General features: G+C 36.6%; 1 protein-coding gene across 1 annotated transcript; it reads right to left on the reverse strand.

Moving 5' to 3' along the window:
- Nucleotides 1-1098: 1098 nt before the first annotated feature.
- LOC149830286 (sterol 24-C-methyltransferase erg6-like) lies at nucleotides 1099-22067 on the reverse strand. The gene is made up of 8 exons (XM_090015417.1): nucleotides 21851-22067; nucleotides 21261-21308; nucleotides 20863-20946; nucleotides 20619-20734; nucleotides 19922-20005; nucleotides 2745-2792; nucleotides 1484-1567; nucleotides 1099-1119 (listed from the first exon to the last, which is right to left on the reverse strand). The coding sequence occupies exons 4-8, from the start codon at nucleotides 20664-20666 to the stop codon at nucleotides 1099-1101; spliced, it is 285 nt and encodes a 94-aa protein (XP_089871543.1). The 5' UTR covers nucleotides 20667-20734; nucleotides 20863-20946; nucleotides 21261-21308; nucleotides 21851-22067.
- Nucleotides 22068-23893: the final 1826 nt, after the last annotated feature.

Here is a 23893-nt window from a genome sequence, read left to right on the forward strand (position 1 = left end):
AGTCTGTTTTTTTAGCCTACACTATTATGCCCAATATATATATATATATATATAGAAACCTATTTATGTGTTTGATTGATTTACTAAAAATTGACACTTGGATCATGTATTTTGGATGGAAAACATGATATATAAAACCTCAAAAATTTATAAAAATTATAGGTTATTGATTTTTGAACCTGATAAAAAACTATCCCTGCATAGGAATCAAAGGTCAAAATTTTGAAAAAATACCAAAAATTGATGGTTCCATGTAATTGGGTACCATCTGGTAGGGATGGAATCCAGTAGCTTTTCACTATATATATATATATATATATATATATATATATATATATATACATCTAGCTTGTGCACGTTCATAAGAAATAGTGAATTTAGAGGTAGTTATGACCATCGCTAAATCTATTTTTTTTTTGCCAAGACATTTAATGACGGTTAAAGACTGCCACTAAAGGTGCTTTTACATTACATTTGGATGTATTGAGGCCCCTTTGATTTTTGTCTGATGAAATGGGGTTCGACATTCATGTATATATACTGTGTAGGTTTCACACCATTATCTCTTAGTCCTTGTCTCAAACCCTTTTAAAAAACACATGCAAATGTGTTTTTTACTTAATCCAAACCTATAAATGTGTTCATCATTACTAACTCACTAAGAACCACACTTTGATTCAAATTAATTTAACAAGATTTATTGATTTTTAGTAACTCAAGTTTTTTGTGTAACACTATTGTTTTTTTTTTGTTAAGCTAAAAACACATCTAAACAAAACAAATTTAAACTAATACATATTTTTTTAAATAAACTAATAAAGTATTAAGATAACATATATTGTAATGACCCCAACTCATCCCCATTGAAAAGTGATTTTTTCTTTAAACAATTGCGAAAACCAAACCCAAAAATCCGAGGCCTTACAAACATAACATAATCCAAACTACAAGAAATTTTACATTAACCCAACAATCAACTAATTAACTATATTCATTATTAATTAAAGTTTAAGATTATAATAAAATAAATATCAATAATAATAGAGTCACATTATCCCAAAGAAAATATCAGAAAATAGTCACGCAACCTCGTTAGCCCTATATAGCAGATGTCAGGTCCTGTGAAAAACATAAAGGGTACAAGGTCAGAAACAAAGATCTTGCGTACGAATTTCTCTAAATATCCAAATAGGCAAGAAAAGCATAAATCAAATCTATGCAATATTTTTAGTGGAACATAAACTACAACTATCTCATAATCCAAATAATCAATCATGCATTTAATAATAATTAGCATGCAACAACAATATCTCACATGAAAAAAGAACTTGTAAAGATGCATAAACTAATTGCAGAATATTAAATATGCATGATATCAATGCACATGCATGAGTAACTTACTAAATTATCATCAAAGTTTTTTTTTGTATGCAAAAAAATAAAAGCCAACAAAGTATAAGGCCAACGAAGCATGAAGTGTTACCTCAAAGCCAGTCTGCTTCAAAGCATCTAGGCACTGCCCAGTTGTTCTTAAAACTGGAATGCCAATACCAAGCTCTAGTTCCTCCTGTCATGAAAGAAAAAGAAAAAGAAAAGAATGTCTCATTCTGTTTGTGCTTAGGCCTTACCAGATTAAACAAATATTAATATCATCTTTCCTATTGGATGTATGGTTCTTTGCGAAAAGTTTTACAATATTTCAGTAGGTTTTAGATTAAATGCAAATAATCTATACAACCAGTCTGATGCCACTGATGCATTGAGAAGATATTGAATTATTTACAGAAAAGAAGAAAATAATTATAGCTTTTAAAAACGATTAATAAAAAATGGGAAGCAGTTAATTTAGTGTGCAAACTGCCCTCAACTAGATGGGTTAGCCATCAAATATCCTGAAGCTTCTTATGTAGTAATTCTCCATGTTTCTTTTCAAAATTTCAGGGGTTTTAGGAGACAACTTTAGTGGATCCCATTTCAGTCACATTCTCTCTCTCTCTCTCTTTCTCTCTCTCTCTCTATATATATATATATGAACATAAGCATGATCACCAATAGGGCGTGAAAAAATGTATGCACTGAATAACTTCATTTCAGGTCATCACCTTTATTTTCTGGTGTTCAGGGTTGTTGGGATCGTAGGAGTTTGTCATACATAACTCATATGCAGCAAAACACTGACCGAGATTTAAAACTCTGTAGATCTCCTTATAGCATTTACCTTGTTTCCACCAAATTATATCATCAAGTTAAATTAGAGAATCTTATCAATTAACATTCAGTGATCTACACTATTATATTAAAGGACAAAGAAAGAAAAAAGCCTAGCAAGGCCATGAGAACACATACTGCATCTGGAGAATAGCAGGTGGCTTCAATTGCATATATTGCATCAAAAGTATTGTCAGGAAAAGGCATTTTCATGAAGTCAGCCTATGGCAAAAACATGAGAAGTTAATAATTTTTCATGTCATGTCTCTCAAACATGATCTGTGCAAAATTATGTTGTTTTTTGTTGTTAATTGAATGGAGAAACCATATCCAGGATCGGATTCCTGGTGGCGCTGGTCTTAGCCTGTTGTACCTACGGTCACCATCTCGGCTGTGTAAAACTCCATGGGCATACAAAACTATACTACTACTAGAATAGAGTTTAAACCCTAAAACAACAAAGTAAAGAAAAAGAGGAAAATGAAATATTGGCAGAAGAAGAAGAAAAGATGGCAACCATATTTAAGGAAACAAACCTTTACAAGATTACAGAGCTTGTCCATTCCATTCACACGGTTAAGCACCTGTTTTGTCATGAGCAAGTTAGCACAATAAGCTTTGAGGTCAAATAATAGGGTCCTGTCTTTTCGTATAAAAAAAAGAGCATACTGGAAACTCTGGAACTTGCAAATGCATATAAAGAACTTCTTTTTCTCAATACAAGGTTACTACATTTTCCCAAAACAACACATTCTGGTCAGGTGCATAAGATACCATTGGTTTCAGACTGTCTAACATCTCAAATACACTGAATCTCTGTGTGTGTGTGTGTGTGTGTGATCATGCAATTTTTATCAATTTCAATTTTTTGTTATTATGTAATTTTCTGCAAAAAAAGCCACTTCTTCTATAATGTTATGAGATACTACTATGTTCTGCTTCTTTTGCGTGTGCGTGCATGCACATGCACATTAACCTCTTCAAACCAAGCTTTAAAAAGGCACACAATTATTCCAGTACAATTCCCAATCAAGCAATAGCTTGAAATGTTTATTAAATTTTCAAAACCAAACTCTATAGCCATATGTTCAAATTCACAAAGCAACCAAAAAAAAATGAAGGCTTACATTTGCTCTTGATATCTGGTATTCACTGATGTTCAACCCTGTAATATATACATGACTGCAAATATGGCAATAAAAAGATAAACCTTTTATATTCTTTCTGTGGATTATATCAACATACAACTAACATAGATGAGTAAAATTTACCTCTACAGTTTCAATGCAATGAAGAAGTCCATAAATTTAACACATAAAAAGTACTAAAATAAGAAATCTATAAAACATTTTTATGTCATGAACATCTAAAATAATTGAATAAATTTGGAATTTTTGAGAATGGGCAAATATAATATTTTCTACATTTCGGAGTTTTATTTCGAAGGCTATCTGTAGAAAGACCCATGATGTCCAAATAGTTAGTTCCATGTTGGAAGGTAATTCACCATCTACTAGAAAATATGAAGGATAAAGTGGTGGTATAGACTTCTGGCAATTCTTTGGCTACTCCACACTAAAAAACAAGAGAAGAAATAATTTCCTCTTATTATTCACCAACGCCCTAGTTCCATACACCAGCAAAATTAAATTCTAACTATGCTTTTCTCTAAGTTTTTCTTTTTGATGACAAAGAAAAACCCTCACCTAGATGAGCCCACCTTCGTATGAGGTAAAACTCCAGGTTGAGAACTCAACCATCGAGTCTTACATGCCCCAACCGATTGGACCCTCGGCCATCAGCCAGGCACAAGACTCTATTGACCACATGGGTTACTGTCGTGGTAACAAAAGTTACCGAAAGCTTCTTAGACACGTAGGATGCTCGCTTCCCGAAAACTCTTCCTGAAAACTCGCTTCGGAAGCACAATACTCCTCGCTTTCGAAACCTGATGAGAACCTTGATTCTCCCACGCTTTTCCTATGCTTTCCACACGCTTCATCTATTCTTCCTATATGTTTTCTTAGCTTTTTATATTTTTTATGTGTTTTCTCACTTTTTCCACTCACTTCCATGTACGTTCTCTAAATTGGTAGTCATCATTTTTAGATTTTGTTAAAAATTTAATTTTTACACTAAAAAATCATTGAAGTTTAATATTAGTCACTTTTATTTAAGTTTTTATTTGTGTGTCATTTTGATTCCCATTCAATTCTTATATATATATATATATATATATATATATATATATATATATATATATATATATATATATATTATTCCTCACTTCCCGCTTCCTATACATTTTAAATTGCATCGCTTCTTGCTTTCCCGTATCATTTCCCACTTCCACTTCCTAATATGGCAACCTTAGTATAAACTAAATGTCCATTAAGCAATGTAAACATTAATATATTTTAAGTTTTAGCTTTTTGTTAGCCCCAAAGGGTTTGGCGAGTGGAAGGGGGGCTTGCCATTTGGTGGGTGGTCAGGGTTCCATTCCCATGAGCATCAGCCCCTGACATTATTCAAGGCAAGGGATAAGCCCTTGCTCAGTCACAGCTTGCCGCCCCCCAAGCACATGGGGGTGTACCACGGGTTTACACCGTCGAGACAATGACTGTAAGTACCACAGACTTAGCCATACAAGACTAGGTCCTCGATCTCGATGGTGGTTTCCACATCTTTTGTGAAAAAAAAAGTTTTTTGCTTTTTGTTGCATATATTATGGTGTGATACTGAAATTCTCTAGTCTAGTTAACTGTTACCAATATTAAATTAGATAAGGGAAAATCACCCTATATGAAATCAGAAAGGTTCCTATTAACATTTAATTACACCAATTCCCTTGGGAAAAAAGTCTAAAATCAAGTCAAATCTACAGTTTTGCTGATCCACCAAAGACAGTGCATGAAAAAGAAAATATTTAGTTCCCCATCAACTCCAGTTGCATTTTTCTTTTCCTTTTGCCTTCCATTATTTAATCGGAGGCTTGGTTGCTTGATAGAACTCGGACACAATAACATTGTGATTAAGTAGGCATTTATCCAGGCTCACAAAATTTTTCTGTAACTCAGCTCAACAAGTTTTAGTGTAGTCAAACTGGTCAAATCTTATTTCTCCATTTGACTTACAGACAATGTTTTGTGGTCCAATAAGATTTTAATGATATTACTTCAAAGTTTTAAAAAGATATTTGATTACATGCACTTGAAAATAATTCAATACTCAATGGCACATATTGTTCCTTGAAATTGCAAACTAGCTGAAGAAAGTGTATCCATTTGATTTGTAACACTGGCATTTATCCATTTGATTTGTAGCTGAAGAAGGGCAACCAGGTGCAGTGCACACTTTTGGTGTGCAATGTGATTGCACGTAATACATGGGGACATGGTGTGGAAACATAAACCTACTGATTAGTTTCGCACTCCTGATGCAATGTAATGAATATCAAGTTTAGTTTGTAGCTGGATGGGGTCTGGCTGACACCACCTTCTCTCTCTTTTTTCTCCATAATCAGAGACGTAAATCACACTAGTTCTATCTGCCAGCTTTTCTGGTAGCGTAAAACTCATGGAGTTTACCTCTTGCCCCCATGGAGTCGCCAAGCTTTGGCTTGTGCAGAAGAGGGTGATGCCCATAGGATTTGAAACCCCGTCTTGCAGCTTAGGGGGCCACATCCCACTACGCCAAACCCCTTAGTTCTCTGCCCAACCCCTTCTAGCCAATACAAAAAATGAAAGTCCAAGGGTGTCAATGGGTTGGGTTTACCGGGCCTCGACCAGACCAAACCCTATAGGATCAGGGTATGCTTACAAATAAGAAGACCCGATTAAGACTTGGGTCCGGACCTGAAGGTCCGATTATATAATACATGGACCCAGCATAGTTTGTGAAATTTTATACAAGACCCAGGCCCGACCCGAGTTCCGATTAAGACCCACAACTTTTCAATATAATAAAAAATATTATTTTACCGGTTATGGTCTTGTTCATGTAGTTCTTCCGGGTATGATTTCTCTTATAGTAAACCCGATTAGACCTGCATCCAGACCTGATACCACACCCGAAAACCTGGTCTAAGTTTCGTTCCATCTGGGTCCGAGTCCAAACCCAGATCTGTTTTAAGGTGCCGCTACAGGTCTGGATTAGGTTCGTATAATCAGGTTAGCTATAAAAAATACCATACTCGGATTCTATAAGGATTGCATGAATGAGATCCAATACATACCTGTTAAAATAATATTTTTTTATCTTTTTTATATTAAAAAATCACTAGTCTTAATCAAAACTCGAGTTCAGACCTAGGTCTAGGGATGGCAGTGGACAGGGGGAAAGCGGGGCCCCGCCCCGCCTCACCCCGTTTGGACCGGGGATGAAGGGTATGAAACGGGGATGGAGGCAGGGACGAAGGTTAAAATCCATCCCTGTCTGAGGGTGGAGGCGGGGATGGACGTGCACTTTTCCCCGCCCCGCACCGCCTCATCCCCGTTTGAACCGGGGATGGAGGACATGGAACGGGGATGAAGGCGGGGGTGGAGGATAAAATCCATCCCCGCCAGGGATGGAGGCGGGGTGGAGGATAAAATCTTGAGGCGGGGCGGGGGTGGAGACCTTGTCCCCTGCCCCGCCCCGCCCCACTGCCATCCCTACCTAGGTCTAGTATGAAATTTCACAAACCATACCCATCTCCATATGTTAATCAGACCCTTTGGGTCCAACCTGTTTCTAATCGAACCTTCTTTTTGATCGCCAAACCTGGAGTCTATGGGTTTTGGTCAGGGCCGGCTCTAGGTCAAACCTGACCTATTGACACCCATATAGAGGTGAAACAACGGACAAACCTGTGTAGAACATTCATGTCTGAACACTGTTATTCCGGACAAACCGACTTAATTAAGTACACCTCTATTTTTCTTATTTTATATACTTATTCAGTTTTTGTCCAGAGTTATTATGGACAAACCATCAACCCTTTCAATTTCTAATTAAAACCACCTTTTTCCCAAAAATAAATAAATAAAACCATTAATAGCCTTGGAACCAACCTCTTACCAATTGCATCAATACTGCATTTATCTTGGGTTGCAACTATAGCCATAAATCTTAACTGTATCAATCCAGCAATTATCTTGGGTTGCAATCATAGACATAAATCTTCTCACCCACACACAGCTGTCAACGGGTTGGGTTGGGTTGGGTTGGGTCAGGGTTAACCCGTACACCGTCCATATAACTAATAACCCGGTTCGACTTTTGTCGGGTCATGAAAATAGAATCCAAATGAGAACGCACATAATTTTAGAAATTTATTTTTATTAAAAATATATATAAAATACTCGAGTTGGGTTAGGCACCCAATAAAAATCATGACCCAAAACGGGCTCACATATTGCTTGGGTTGGGTTCAAGTCAACCCAGATATTATTTGGGTTGGTACTTTTCATGCCCATACCCAAAAATTTAGATTGGACATCCGATACAAACCGCACCTGTTGATATATATATATATATATATATATATATATATATATATATATATATATATATATATATATATATATATATATATATATATATATATATAAAGAGAGAGCTGAACATATTAGACCCCATTTCTCCATCTATTCCATTCTGCCCCATAAGTTTTAGGTGTTTTATGATAGATCTGAACTGTTAGATGTGTTTAGGATGCTCGATTTAGTGTGAATCAACTCTTGAATTATGTTTTTTTTTTTTTATGAAAAAACACATTTTTTTGAGCCGGAAAAAACGGGTGCCTTCGTAGCCATTGATTTTGGATAACCAAAAGTCAGATTCCTGAGATCCAAAGTCAGTTCCCACTAAACAAAACCTATAGATCGGATCTATGGTGTTAGACGTGAGGTAAAACAAACTTAAAACTATGACTTTTGAAAGGGGGCCTAAGAAACACATTACTCATAAACCGATGAAACCAACCAATCAATCACCAAACGATTTTTCGACTGAAAAACAAAAGAAAAGCAAACACTAATTAATCATCAACGATTACAATACAAAACCCTTAAAAAAATCATGAGTGTACTAACCCTGACCTTGAACAAACCCTAACAAGCATTCACTCAATAGACTGAAAAATTGGAGTTTAAAATGCAAAATCAAGACCTGAGAAAAGATTGCCAGAGAGAAAGGACCATTGAAGAGAGGTTAAATAAAAGGTGAGAGAGGCGAGATGAGAGAATGGGGGTTCAGGGTCGGGGTGAGAGAGCAAGAGAAATGGAGTTCGGGGTCATGTGGATGCGGTGAACGACCTTTCACATGTCCGTCGTGTTTCACATTTGTTAGAAGACTTGTGATGAATAACCATTTAATGGACAACTTTGACTCGTGAGAGCAAGCGACCCCTACGCTTCTACCGATTCTCTCGCAACCCACATGTCAAGCCACTCACAATAATTGCTTTCCCACTCATAATATTTGCTTTCACATCTTACTTGCAATTCGGATCAATCCATTCTTTAAGACCAAAACCAAAGTTTGGTATTACCTAGAGTGAGTAGGGTAGAAAATGAATCCGGTATGGTCAAATATCAGATCTGAGTTTGACATGGTATTTGCATATATGAATCCTTCAAATAAAATCTGAATGTGAATTCAGACAAGAAATCAAATTATTTTCATATTGGGATCAGAATTTTAATTCGGATCTATAGTTTATCTGAATCAAATTTTGACCCGTTTGCATTTTCACCCGTAAATAGTTTTTTTGTTCTATTTTCTTTTTAAATCTAGTATTACAACATGTATTTCATAGTCGTATTCAACATTACCTCCTTCGATCTGTTTCGGATCTGGATCTGATTCCAGATTTACAGATGACATTTCATATTCGGATCTTGAAGGATCTGACCTGAATTTGATCCATTTGCACCCCTAAGAGTAAGGACTTCAGTTTATTCAGATCCAAAATCTTCAGTGCCTCATTTAATGGCCAGATTATTCGTGTTCCCAATTTTTTACAAGCTGGTGTAGGACTCGCCATTAGTCCACACTAGATCCATTATAAGCACACTGTTGGATGAATTTCAAATCCATGTAGATCCAGATTGCAACTGAAACTTAATATAGTATAGGTTTAAAATTTAGATATCTAGTTCAGTGAATGGGATTATGCTTTCCCTTTTTCATTAGGCCACTCTTAAGATCCTTCAAAATTTATAGTTTTAGGTGTTTTATGCTATATTTGAACCATTAGATGTGTTTATCATTATTTACTCAAAAGAAAATATGTTTTTGATTAATCATCATTATGCTCAGGCGTTTTTCTTTAAATATTTTAGAAATTCAGTGGTTGATATCTAATAAAATATCCACATTTTTACATCAAATCAGTTGAAATAAAGCTTGTTTATTAATAAATGAACAATGATAAACACTTCTAACAGTTAATATCTAACATAAAACACCTAAATGTATGATTTTTGGAAAGTCTTAACGAAAAAGGGGCAGCCCAATCCCTATTCTCTCTCGTTCAAATGACTCATTTAAAGTAGGCAATTATTTTTTCCATTACTCACTTTTTGTGCCCTATTTTTTGTATGTCTATTTCTCATTGCATTAGGGTTGTTAATGAAGAATTAATTGCAGGATCTATATTTAATGAAGTCAACTGCGTATCTAATCCAGCTGAAATGGCATGATGCAAAGTTGTTTTGACTCAACCTAGTTTTTGTGCATGATTCTAATATTTGTCCATTATCATTGTACCAGGGCTGGAAATGATGCATTAATTGTGTGGGTTATATTTAATGCAGTCGATTGTAAGTATAATCTATTTGTAATCTCATGATGCAAGTTATTTTGACTCAACTTCACCTTGCAGATTTGTTCAACTCACCATCATCCTTAGTAATTTTTCGGAAACTATCCTCGTCAATGAATCATGATTAATCGACAAACAAATCAGTCAATCTTGACATTTGGATTACTCAGTAAATTGTGATTAATCAGATAAAAATCATGATTATTTGATAAAAAACAGTAACTTAACTAGGTAATTATGTGTCTAATCATGATTAATGGACTATGCAATTATGGATCCTTAATTTTTTTATAGGAGCCAGCCCTACAAGCCCGATATTTCGAGCTGAGCAATATTTCAGTATTGTCAAGATGCCCGAGGAGGACCGGGTGGCCTTTGTCTCGATCTACCTCGAGAAAGATGTCATTTTCTGGTACTACTAGTTGGTGTCTCAGCTTGGGATACCTACTCGGGAGGGTTTTTAAGATCCCTAGTAATATGATTTTGTCCTTCTGCTTATGCCAATTACTATTTCTCATTATCCAAGATTCGTCAGCTGGGCAACGTTATCGACTACCAGGCAGAGTTTGATAGGTTAAGTAACCTCATCACCGGTTGGTTCCAAGAATCACTAATTGGAATGCTTATTGTGGGTCTTAAATCAGACCTGCAAGTCAAGGTTCAAGCCGCAAGACCAATATCCTTGATGCAAGCTTTCAAATTGGCACACGTGGCTGAGGAGAAGCTGTTACGGAAAAAATCGAGTTGGACCTAACCAGGTGAAATGTCCAATCAAAAGTACACATCCCTAGGGAACCTGGCTTGTAGTTGGACCGTGTCCTTCCCCATAGAGGAAGCCGCCCCTCCTAGGTCTACTGAGCGGGCCACGATTTGCTTATGGCCACCTAGTCGATCATCTGAACCATAACCCAATGCAAGTAAAGTGACTCCCTCAAGAACGCATAGAAGAGCACCACAAGAATGGCTTGTGTTATCACTGTGACAAGGTATGGACCAGGGACCACACGTGTAAGGTCATGAACCTATACCTTATCAATAGTGAGGATGAAGTCTATGAGTTCAGTGATTTTGAGTTGATCGATACATGTGATAACATTTTGGAGGAGGCTAAAAAATACCATGTGCTAGCCGGTGTGGAGGTGCGTCAGACGATAAGGGTACCTAATAGAATCAATATATTAATGATTTTAGTGTTGATTGATATTGATTTGACTTAGACGGCTAAACGAGCCAAGTACACAACTACCTCTCAGCAGTCCTTCGAGGTAGTGGTCAGAAATGATAGCAAACTCCAGTGCACCGCTCTATGTCCTGGACTTCAGTTGGAGATCCAGGAAACCATCCCGACCACGAATATATATGTACTACCAATTAAGGGTACAAACATGGTTCTTGAAATATAGTGGCTGCAACCCTTGGGTTCTGTTCGTTAAAGCTTCAAGGACATGATGATGAAATTTGAGTATAGAAGCCACCAGGTTTTGATTCAAGCTCGTCCCAAGACACCTTCTCTGGCTGAGTCTAAACAACTCGCTAAGTTCATTCATGAGGGTGTATCTCAAGTGTTCTTGATGGTGGCGGCAGATGGGGTACCCACGACCCCTACTGAGACCTTGGTCGACCTATAAGCCTTGCTTCAAGAGTTGGGCATAGTGTTTGATGAGCTCAAGGGCTTACAACCCTCTCGGTCTCATGACCATGCGATCTCGATAGAGCCTAGGGCCAAGCCGACCAATGCTCAATCGTACAAATTTGCACACACTCAAAAGTTGGAGATTGGGTGGCTAGTGAAAAATATGCTCTTAGATGAGATCATTAGAGCTAGCAAGAGTCTGTATTTTATTTCAACTTTGTTGGTGAAGAAGAAAGAAAAATCTTTGCGGTTATGTATAGATTACCAAGCCCTTAATCAAATCACGATTAAGGATAAGTACCCAATTCTGGTAATCGATGAGTTGCTAGACAAATTACATGGGGTGCATTACTTTTTAAAGTTGAATCTTCCATTCAACTACTACCGGATCCGCATGACCCCAAATAATGTGCATAATACCATATTTCAGACTCACAATGGTCACTACAAATTCCTGGTGATACATTTTGATCTCACCAATGCACCAACAACTTTTCAAGGCCTGATGAATGATGTTTTTCGGCCCTACCTATGACAGTTCATACTAGTCTTCTTTGACGAAATCTCAATCTACAACCACTCTTTAAAAAACCATATGTGCCACTTGCGGATTTTCCTAAATACCCTAAAGCATTGATTATATGCCAAGCGAACCAAGTGCAACTTTGGTCAAACCTGTGTCTATTACTTGGGACATGTTATCTCGGGTTAGGGTGTAGAGATGGACCTCAAGAAAGTTGAGGCAATACAAATTTGGCCAGTACCCCAGTCACTCAAGGGTCTACGGAGATTTTTTGACCTTACCAAGTACTACCGAAAGTTTGTTTAGGGGTATACCCAGACCGCCAATCCCCTGACGACCCTCTTGAAGAAGGGTGCCTTTCACTAGAGCCAAGAGGCTACCGCGACCTTCGAGCCTCTGAAGGCGACCATGACTCGGGTGCTCATTTTAGCCCTTCTAGATTTCATGAAGACTTTTATGGTTGACACTGATGCATCTGGGCTTGGTATAAGGGTTGTTCTCATGCAGCAAGAGCACCTCATGGCTTATTTCACCAAGGTCATCATATCTGGGGAGCGAGGTCTGTTCACATAAGACATAAAGTTTATGGATGTCATCCTAATTGTGGACAAGTGGTGACCGCATCTGATTGACTGATACATTATAGCCCAAACAAACCATAGGAGTTTCAAGTTCATGCTTGTATAGCGAATGATCACTCTTATCCATTAGAAGTGAGTCTTAAAGCTTCTGGGGTCTGACTTTGACATTAAGTACCGTAAAGGGGTTAGCGATCAGGTAGTTGTCACCCTCTCACGGTGAGGACATGAGGATGAGTTGACATGCCTCAGCATGACCACCATCACCTTCCCCTTCTTGGATGACCTCCAGCGGGAGTATATATAGTGTGAGTTCCTCTCTACCGTATAGGCACAAATCCAGAGGGAAGAGGCTACCAGACTCGAGATTCAGGAGAATTTAGTGATGCACCATGGGTGGATAGTAGTTCTTCCCAAGTTCAATTTGATGACTCTTCTCATAGAGCATTATCACATGACTTCTACAATGGGCCATGAGAGAGTCCAATAGACCTATCAACGTTTGGGTAGGGAGTTTGCATAGAGGGGTATAAAGAAGAAATTTCAATTGTTTGTGGGGCAGTGTGATGTATGCCAAAGGGTCGAGTATGAGACCGCCTCCCCCACTAGATTATTGCATTCTCTTTCGGTGCCAGACCGTTTTTGGGATAACATATCGATGGGCTTCCCTCTATGCAGAGAAAGTTATAATCATGGTTGTGGTGGACTGTCTGTCCAAGTATGAACACTTCTTGGTCGTATCTTACTCATACACTACCACATCCATCACAGAGTTATTCATATGAGAGGTGTTCTACCTGCATAGAATGTCCCATACTATCGTTAGTGATAGAGACCCGATGTTCATCAATATCTTTTAGGTAGAGTTCTTTCGGTTACAGGGTTTCGAGCTGGTCATGAGTACGTTCTATCATCCTCAGACAGACGAATGACCCCTTCCCGCCATAGCCGACTATGTTGGTGGAGTTGTGAAAGCGAACACAATTGAGTTGGCCTTGCTATAGAGACCACATCTTATGCTTGTTGCGTAAGAATATGGTTGCTACACAGGAACAAATGAAGCAAACATATGATTAGAGACATTGACCATGATAGTTTCAGGTAGGTGACTATGTAATCCTTAAGTTGCTGCCCACCGGCAAGGAATAGTACAACGAGTACAACAACACTAGTTGGCACTTGGAGAGGGTCGACATAATGTCTTATTACTTGGACCTACCGATAGGAGCTCAAGTTCACCATGTGTTCAACATCTCATGCCTTAATCCATATAAATGGGAGCTGCCCGACGAAAGTCTGACCCTACTTGACCTTGGTGATACCTCATTTCAACCACTTAAAGCTCTTGCAAAGAGGAGGTAAAGGAAGGATGGTCGCCTAGTTACGAAAATATTAGTCTAGTGGACCGACAGTGGTATCAACAAAGCGACGTGGGAAAAAGAAGACTAGATAACTGCTTAGTATCCGGAGTTTTCACCTTGAGGAAAAGGCATGTTTGAGAGGAGTAGATTGTTATGGACCCACACTTGACTAACTGGATCCATCCCCAGGACCCACCTCACTGGAGTTTCGCTCAACTGAGACTACAGAGAGAGAGAGAGAGAGAGAGAGAGAGAGAGAGAGAGAGAGAGACCACACTTCTTCCAGGATTTTCTAAGAGACCCACCCAACTTGAGTCCTGCCTAGGCTGGGATTCTGGTGGGATGCCCCCCAGAGTCCTCTCTAGGGTGGATTACAGATGTGTATTTTACTCTTTTATTCTTCCTTGTTTCTATAAATAGGTATGTATAATTTCTTATTTTCTTAATGAGATTTATTATGTTCAACCTCTAAATTTTGTTCTGGTTTGTGTGATTGCTCTTTGAGGAAAAGGCTCTGCTCACTCACCTGTTCGTCTATCATTTCTCGTCGTCGGCTTACAAAAAACATGTTTGTCCCTTCCAAATGATGCTCGCCACCCGCTTTTCCATCTGCCTCATTTTTTGTGCCCGCTAGCATGTCAGCATCCTCTTGGACATGCCTCCACACCCAACATTGTTGTGGTTACTGGTGCTGCAGCATCCCAGCTTGATACCAAGCCATAACCACCCCTTTTGCAGCTTGTGCACATTTCCCCTAGCCATGCTTCATTCATCATACAGGATCCGTCAAGGCCGACCTCCCAGGGATCGGACCTTGGCATGTTCTTTCCTCTTCCAATGAGTAGGTATTAGTTGCTCCAAGAACTTCGGAGTCTTTGACTTCAAGTTTTAGCTTGCAAGGATCACATACCTCCAAAACAAATCCTAAAAAAATGTGTGGTTGATAGTGTATTGCACCACCAATGCTAAAAAAACATGAACAAAAGCAAATATGCTAAAAATTAAAGGCATTAGGCTATCTATGACCGGCTAGTAGGTACTTTGGGCGGAGCTTTCTCGATCCACTAGTTGACTTGTGAAGATAATAATCACTCATAGCCTAATACACTCTAAATTAATCAAGTCAAATAAATAAAGTAAAAATAAAATGGAAGTAAATTCAGCACCGACTTAGGTAGCCCTCCTATGATGACTCCAACAAACGTAGAAATTCTGGCAGCACCTCCACAAGGCATGGACTTAGAGAGGTTTAGATCCAGCATAATGGACCCTTAAGCTTGTGCCTCAAATTGCCAAGCGAGTTTGACAACTTGAGGTTACATAGTCTAAGTTAGACTCTCACAGTAGTAAAACTTTCACACTCAAGGTTTGGATGTTGTGGGAGGGAAGCCTAGGTCTCTATTTATGTATTTTTAAGTGGATCATGGATCTAATCCTATTAGGTTTAGATATAACTGTTGCACAACAACCAACATTTGATTAGTAAGATGGTTTGCATGGTTTTTTCTCATTGGCTTTGGCTAAAAGGTTGCATCTTATTTGTTAGAGTTACCTAACTTAAAAATTAAGAAATCTATAACTATCTGTCTAAGTTCACTAAATGCTTCTAAAGATAAGAATAGTGAGTTGGGATGAGGCTTATCTTCATTTGCCATGCGCTCTAGGCCAAATAGAGACAAAACCATGATAATGATAATTCATTGACGGCAAAAAGTTTTATGACAATATGATAACAACAATTAGGTTAGTTCTTAACAAGTGTGCCTCTCAAGTCTATTCTTAAGGATAATTAAATCAATTATTAATGGCAATTATGTTTTTAACTACAATTCATGGTCATGTCATTAAAAACAGGCTCCTTCGATTACATTGACCGGTTAACTTGTTTTGGCCATGTTTTCTTATTAAAATATAAGATCGAGATACAGTTTGGTGCATTGACTCTTTGAAGTGAAAATCAAAATTCCATCTTTTGACAGTCAAAATCACACTGAAAGTAGAACCTACCTAAAAGGTGTTTTTTCAACTGAACAAGTCATTTTGTTTTTATCATTACTTCATATTTTGATGTCGTATTGACCTGATTTTTGTCACATTGAAAGGCTAAGTTTTTTTAATTTAAGCTCTATTTATGAAAAAAATCTTGAAGATGTCACTTTAAAGGAAAAAAATACACTTAAATTAAGAAATATTTTATGAAAGACCCAAAATGCCTTGTTTTAAAAATGAAGACTTTTGCCAAAACTATTTTGGTCAAAATTTAGGTGTTTACAAATACTTATTTTTTGTTTCCAGCATGCAAAGCTCAATCGATAACAAAGAAGTAGATACATTGATTTTGTTTCAAGCTTTTTCCAAAACAAAAAAAAAAATTCTGAAAAGACAATTGTTCGAAGAAGTGTGCTATGTAGTTTTATGTATGTGCATAACTTTGTCTGGGTCTCTCTATGGCACTATTCTACATGAGCAAATAGATCATGGCTGAATGACACTATACTGAAGACAAAGCTAGCACTTTGCGCTACACTAAGGCTTTTTGTTGAACTTTGTTAGATGAGTGAGAAGTCTTTGTTGAGCGAGGTCATGCAAAAGATGAAACACGTGCCTAAAAGCATAAGATTGCACAAAAAGATTGTTGGCGAAGACAAATAAGACTTTTTTTGAACAAGAAGACACAAGAGATACATCTCATGACAAAAATCGCAGCTTTGACCAAAATTAATCAAGGCCACATATTTGCTTGGGAAATGATGATGGTTATGCCTAAGTCCTTCTTTACTTGGAGAAACCATCTTAGAATCAAAGACCTAGTCATGTTGGTTCTGCCTGAAGTACTTATGGTCATTGTTTTGGTAGAGTAAAACTTTGAGGGCTTACCCCTTGTCCCTGTGGAGTTGCCAAGCTTTGGCTTGCATAGGGGGTGATGCCCATATGACTTGAAACTAAACCACTCGACTAGCAGCCTAGGCCCAATCCCACTACACCAAACCTCTTCTTGTTGCCAATAATAATAAAAAAAAGTCCAAGGGTATCAATGGGTCGGATCTGGTTCTGACCTAGATGAGTCCAAACTCGACTATGTTTTTAAGTTTCTAGTACTAGGTCTGCATTTGGATCCTTTCAGGTCTGCTATAAGAAAACCCATATTCAGATTCTACAAGATTTGCATGAATCAAATCCTATTCATACCCAATAAAATAATATATATATTTTTATCTTTTTTTATATTGAAAAATCATGAGTCTTAATTAGAACTAAGGTTCAGACCCACATCTAGCTAGTATGAAAATTCACAAACCATACCCAGTTTCATATATTAATCAGACCCATTGGGTCCAACCTGGTTTGTAATGAGCCCTCTTTTTTCATCTTGAAACCCTGACCCCATAAGGTTTGGTACGGGTCGTCCATGGGCCAAACCTGACCCATTGACACCTTGAAACAACACGGACAAAATTGTGTAGAATAGTCCTGTTTGAAAATTGCTGGCCAGCGAAGAGTTGTTCTGGACAAACCGAGTCGAAGTACACCTCTGTTTTTTTCTTATTTTTATTTACTTTTTTGGGTTTTTGTTCTGAGTATTTCGAACACCACAGCAATGATGCTGTACCAGATAAGATTCCCTGCACATCCACCATTTGCGTGCATGCATGTGGGTTGATCTGACCAATCAAACGCCCCTCAAAGGTCGACCCACATGCCTTTCAATTTCTAATTAAAACCATTAACCGTATCATCCCATCATTCACATCCTTGGGATCAACGTCTTACCAACTGCATTTATCTTGGTTGCAACCATACACATAAATCTTGTGAGAAATCCCTGCACTTGTCTTGGGTTACTGTCGTAGACATAAATCTTGTCAGACAGAAAATCTTATGACATTATTGACATTCACAACCTATGAAATTCCAGGGTATTATTGTAAGCTTTTTAGAATATCACCCGTTGCGAGTGCATTACAGTGTTGCTGGTTTTTTTTATATTTTAATTTTTTTGTGCATGTTTGTTTATATTTCTTGAAACGGTATATATAGTCACATTTTTCAAGATTTATGTGCATGTTAGTTAGCTGGGCAGATGGCAAGTGTTACTGCAGTCAGCTGTGGTAGACTCAAGGACAAATAAAAAATAATAATATGATGAAATGGGGTTGATGTCAGTGGGTTTTTGCCCAGCCGATTGTCATCGGCTAAGACCCTATTCACCTTTGTTTAATGCTGCTGTTTAGACCAACATCAAAATCACCTTTAAAGTTTTATCTTGAATTCTAAGTTAACATCAAGAATGCTGCCACATGTGATTTGTTTTTTTACTGTCACGTGAACTGTCGTAAGTCTGTTTTTTTTAGCCTACACTATTATGCCCAATATATATATATATAGAAACCTATTTATGTGTTTGATTGATTTACTAGAAATTGACACTTGGATCATGTATTTTGGATGGAAAACATGATATATAAAACCTCAAAAATTTATAAAAATTATAGGTTATTGATTTTTGAACCTGATAAAAAACTATCCCTGCATAGGAATCAAAGGTCAAAATTTTGAAAAAATACCAAAAATTGATGGTTCCATGTAATTGGGTACCATCTGGTAGGGATGGAATCCAGTAGCTTTTCACTATATATATATATATATATATATATATATATATATATTACATCTAGCTTGTGCACGTTCATAAGAAATAGTGAATTTAGAGGTAGTTATGACCATCGCTAAATCTATTTTTTTTTGCCAAGACATTTAATGACGTTTAAAGACTGCCACTAAAGGTGCTTTTACATTACATTTGGATGTATTGAGGCCCCTTTGATTTTTGTCTGATGAAATGGGGTTCGACATTCATGTATATATACTGTGTAGGTTTCACACCATTATCTCTTAGTCCTTGTCTCAAACCCTTTTAAAAAACACATGCAAATGTGTTTTTTACTTAATCCAAACCTATAAATGTGTTCATCATTACTAACTCACTAAGAACCACACTTTGATTCAAATTAATTTAACAAGATTTATTGATTTTTAGTAACTCAAGTTTTTTGTGTAACACTATTGTTTTTTTTTTGTTAAGCTAAAAACACATCTAAACAAAACAAATTTAAACTAATACATATTTTTTTAAATAAACTAATAAAGTATTAAGATAACATATATTGTAATGACCCCAACTCATCCCCATTGAAAAGTGATTTTTTCTTTAAACAATTGCGAAAACCAAACCCAAAAATCCGAGGCCTTACAAACATAACATAATCCAAACTACAAGAAATTTTACATTAACCCAACAATCAACTAATTAACTATATTCATTATTAATTAAAGTTTAAGATTATAATAAAATAAATATCAATAATAATAGAGTCACATTATCCCAAAGAAAATATCAGAAAATAGTCACGCAACCTCGTTAGCCCTATATAGCAGATGTCAGGTCCTGTGAAAAACATAAAGGGTACAAGGTCAGAAACAAAGATCTTGCGTACGAATTTCTCTAAATATCCAAATAGGCAAGAAAAGCATAAATCAAATCTATGCAATATTTTTAGTGGAACATAAACTACAACTATCTCATAATCCAAATAATCAATCATGCATTTAATAATAATTAGCATGCAACACCAATATCTCACATGAAAAAAGAACTTGTAAAGATGCATAAACTAATTGCAGAATATTAAATATGCATGATATCAATGCACATGCATGAGTAACTTACTAAATTATCATCAAAGTTTTTTTTTGTATGCAAAAAAATAAAAGCCAACAAAGTATAAGGCCAACGAAGCATGAAGTTGTTACCTCAAAGCCAGTCTGCTTCAAAGCATCCAGGCACTGCCCAGTTGTTCTTAAAACTGGAATGCCAATACGAAGCTCTAATTCCTCCTGTCATGAAAGAAAAAGAAAAAGAAAAGAATGTCTCATTCTGTTTGTGCTTAGGCCTTACCAGATTAAACAAATATTAATATCATCTTTCCTATTGGATGTATGGTTCTTTGCGAAAAGTTTTACAATATTTCAGTAGGTTTTAGATTAAATGCAAATAATCTATACAACCAGTCTGATGCCACTGATGCATTGAGAAGATATTGAATTATTTACAGAAAAGAAGAAAATAATTATAGCTTTTAAAAACGATTAATAAAAAATGGGAAGCAGTTAATTTAGTGTGCAAACTGCCCTCAACTAGATGGGTTAGCCATCAAATATCCTGAAGCTTCTTATGTAGTAATTCTCCATGTTTCTTTTCAAAATTTCAGGGGTTTTAGGAGACAACTTTAGTGGATCCCATTTCAGTCACATTCTCTCTCTCTCTCTCTCTCTCTCTCTCTCTCTCTCTCTCTCTCTCTCTCTCTCTCTCTATATATATATATATATATATATATATATATATATATATATATATATATATATATATATATATATATGAACATAAGCATGATCACCAATAGGGCGTGAAAAAATGTATGCACTGAATAACTTCATTTCAGGTCATCACCTTTATTTTCTGGTGTTCAGGGTTGTTGGGATCGTAGGAGTTTGTCATACATAACTCATATGCAGCAAAACACTGACCGAGATTTAAAACTCTGTAGATCTCCTTATAGCATTTACCTTGTTTCCACCAAATTATATCATCAAGTTAAATTAGAGAATCTTATCAATTAACATTCAGTGATCTACACTATTATATTAAAGGACAAAGAAAGAAAAAAGCCTAGCAAGGCCATGAGAACACATACTGCATCTGGAGAATAGCAGGTGGCTTCAATTGCATATATTGCATCAAAAGTATTGTCAGGAAAAGGCATTTTCATGAAGTCAGCCTATGGCAAAAACATGAGAAGTTAATAATTTTTCATGTCATGTCTCTCAAACATGATCTGTGCAAAATTATGTTGTTTTTTGTTGTTAATTGAATGGAGAAACCATATCCAGGATCGGATTCCTGGTGGCGCTGGTCTTAGCCTGTTGTACCTACGGTCACCATCTCGGCTGTGTAAAACTCCATGGGCATACAAAACTATACTACTACTAGAATAGAGTTTAAACCCTAAAACAACAAAGTAAAGAAAAAGAGGAAAATGAAATATTGGCAGAAGAAGAAGAAAAGATGGCAACCATATTTAAGGAAACAAACCTTTACAAGATTACAGAGCTTGTCCATTCCATTCACACGGTTAAGCACCTGTTTTGTCATGAGCAAGTTAGCACAATAAGCTTTGAGGTCAAATAATAGGGTCCTGTCTTTTCGTATAAAAAAAAGAGCATACTGGAAACTCTGGAACTTGCAAATGCATATAAAGAACTTTTTCTCAATACAAGGTTACTACATTTTCCCAAAACAACACATTCTGGTCAGGTGCATAAGATACCATTGGTTTCAGACTGTCTAACATCTCAAATACACTGAATCTCTGTGTGTGTGTGTGTGTGTGTGTGATCATGCAATTTTTATCAATTTCAATTTTTTGTTATTATGTAATTTTCTGCAAAAAAAGCCACTTCTTCTATAATGTTATGAGATACTACTATGTTCTGCTTCTTTTGCGTGTGCGTGCATGCACATGCACATTAACCTCTTCAAACCAAGCTTTAAAAAGGCACACAATTATTCCAGTACAATTCCCAATCAAGCAATAGCTTGAAATGTTTATTAAATTTTCAAAACCAAACTCTATAGCCATATGTTCAAATTCACAAAGCAACCAAAAAAAAATGAAGGCTTACATTTGCTCTTGATATCTGGTATTCACTGATGTTCAACCCTGTAATATATACATGACTGCAAATATGGCAATAAAAAGATAAACCTTTTATATTCTTTCTGTGGATTATATCAACATACAACTAACATAGATGAGTAAAATTTACCTCTACAGTTTCAATGCAATGAAGAAGTCCATAAATTTAACACATAAAAAGTACTAAAATAAGAAATCTATAAAACATTTTTATGTCATGAATATCTAAAATAATTGAATAAATTTGGAATTTTTGAGAATGGGCAAATATAATATTTTCTACATTTCGGAGTTTTATTTCGAAGGCTATCTGTAGAAAGACCCATGATGTCCAAATAGTTAGTTCCATGTTGGAAGGTAATTCACCATCTACTAGAAAATATGAAGGATAAAGTGGTGGTATAGACTTCTGGCAATTCTTTGGCTACTCCACACTAAAAAACAAGAGAAGAAATAATTTCCTCTTATTATTCACCAACGCCCTAGTTCCATACACCAGCAAAATTAAATTCTAACTATGCTTTTCTCTAAGTTTTTCTTTTTGATGACAAAGAAAAACCCTCACCTAGATGAGCCCACCTTCGTATGAGGTAAAACTCCAGGTTGAGAACTCAACCATCGAGTCTTACATGCCCCAACCGATTGGACCCTCGGCCATCAGCCAGGCACAAGACCCTATTGACCACATGGGTTACTGTCGTGGTAACCAAAGTTACCGGAAGCTTCTTAGACACGTAGGATGCTCGCTTCCCGAAAACTCTTCCTGAAAACTCGCTTCGGAAGCACAATACTCCTCGCTTTCGAAACCTGATGAGAACCTTGATTCTCCCACGCTTTTCCTATGCTTTCCACACGCTTCATCTATTCTTCCTATATGTTTTCTTAGCTTTTTATATTTTTTATGTGTTTTCTCACTTTTTCCACTCACTTCCATGTACGTTCTCTAAATTGGTAGTCATCATTTTTAGATTTTGTTAAAAATTTAATTTTTACACTAAAAAATCATTGAAGTTTAATATTAGTCACTTTTATTTAAGTTTTTATTTGTGTGTCATTTTGATTCCCATTCAATTCTTATATATATATATATATATATATATATATATATATATATATATATTATTCCTCACTTCCCGCTTCCTATACATTTTAAATTGCATCGCTTCTTGCTTTCCCGTATCATTTCCCACTTCCACTTCCTAATATGGCAACCTTGGTATAAACTAAATGTCCATTAAGCAATGTAAACATTAATATATTTTAAGTTTTAGCTTTTTGTTAGCCCCAAAGGGTTTGGCGAGTGGAAGGGGGGCTTGCCATTTGGTGGGTGGTCAGGGTTCCATTCCCATGAGCATCAGCCCCTGACATTATTCAAGGCAAGGGATAAGCCCTTGCTCAGTCACAGCTTGCCGCCCCCCAAGCACATGGGGGTGTACCACGGGTTTACACCGTCCAGACAATGACTGTAAGTACCACAGACTTAGCCATACAAGACTAGGTCCTCGATCTCGATGGTGGTTTCCACATCTTTTGTGAAAAAAAAAGTTTTTTGCTTTTTGTTGCATATATTATGGTGTGATACTGAAATTCTCTAGTCTAGTTAACTGTTAACAATATTAAATTAGATAAGGGAAAATCACCCTATATGAAATCAGAAAGGTTCCTATTAACATTTAATTACACCAATTCCCTTGGGAAAAAAGTCTAAAATCAAGTCAAATCTACAGTTTTGCTGATCCACCAAAGACAGTGTATGAAAAAGAAAATATTTAGTTCCCCATCAACTCCAGTTGCATTTTTCTTTTCCTTTTGCCTTCCATTATTTAATCGGAGGCTTGGTTGCTTGATAGAACTCGGACACAATAACATTGTGATTAAGTAGGCATTTATCCAGGCTCACAAAATTTTTCTGTAACTCAGCTCAACAAGTTTTAGTGTAGTCCAACTGGTCAAATCTTATTTCTCCATTTGACTTACAGACAATGTTTTGTGGTCCAATAAGATTTTAATGATATTACTTCAAAGTTTT

Source organism: Nuphar pumila, chromosome 8 (assembly GCF_984573655.1).
Source record: "Nuphar pumila chromosome 8, dmNupPumi1.hap1.1, whole genome shotgun sequence".
In the NCBI taxonomy this organism is placed as follows: domain Eukaryota; kingdom Viridiplantae; phylum Streptophyta; class Magnoliopsida; order Nymphaeales; family Nymphaeaceae; genus Nuphar; species Nuphar pumila.

Bases quoted from the DNA above. Each gene is read 5' to 3' on its own strand.
- LOC149830286 (XM_090015417.1), bottom strand. From the start codon at position 20,666: ATGACAAACTCCTACGATCCCAACAACCCTGAACACCAGAAAATAAAG. The intron at 20,006-20,618 runs GTGATGACCTGA...CTTTCATGACAG, and splicing joins CTGAACACCAGAAAATAAAG to GAGGAATTAGAGCTTCGTAT. The intron at 1,568-2,744 runs GTTTGTTTCCTT...CTTTCATGACAG, and splicing joins AGCTCTGTAATCTTGTAAAG to GAGGAACTAGAGCTTGGTAT.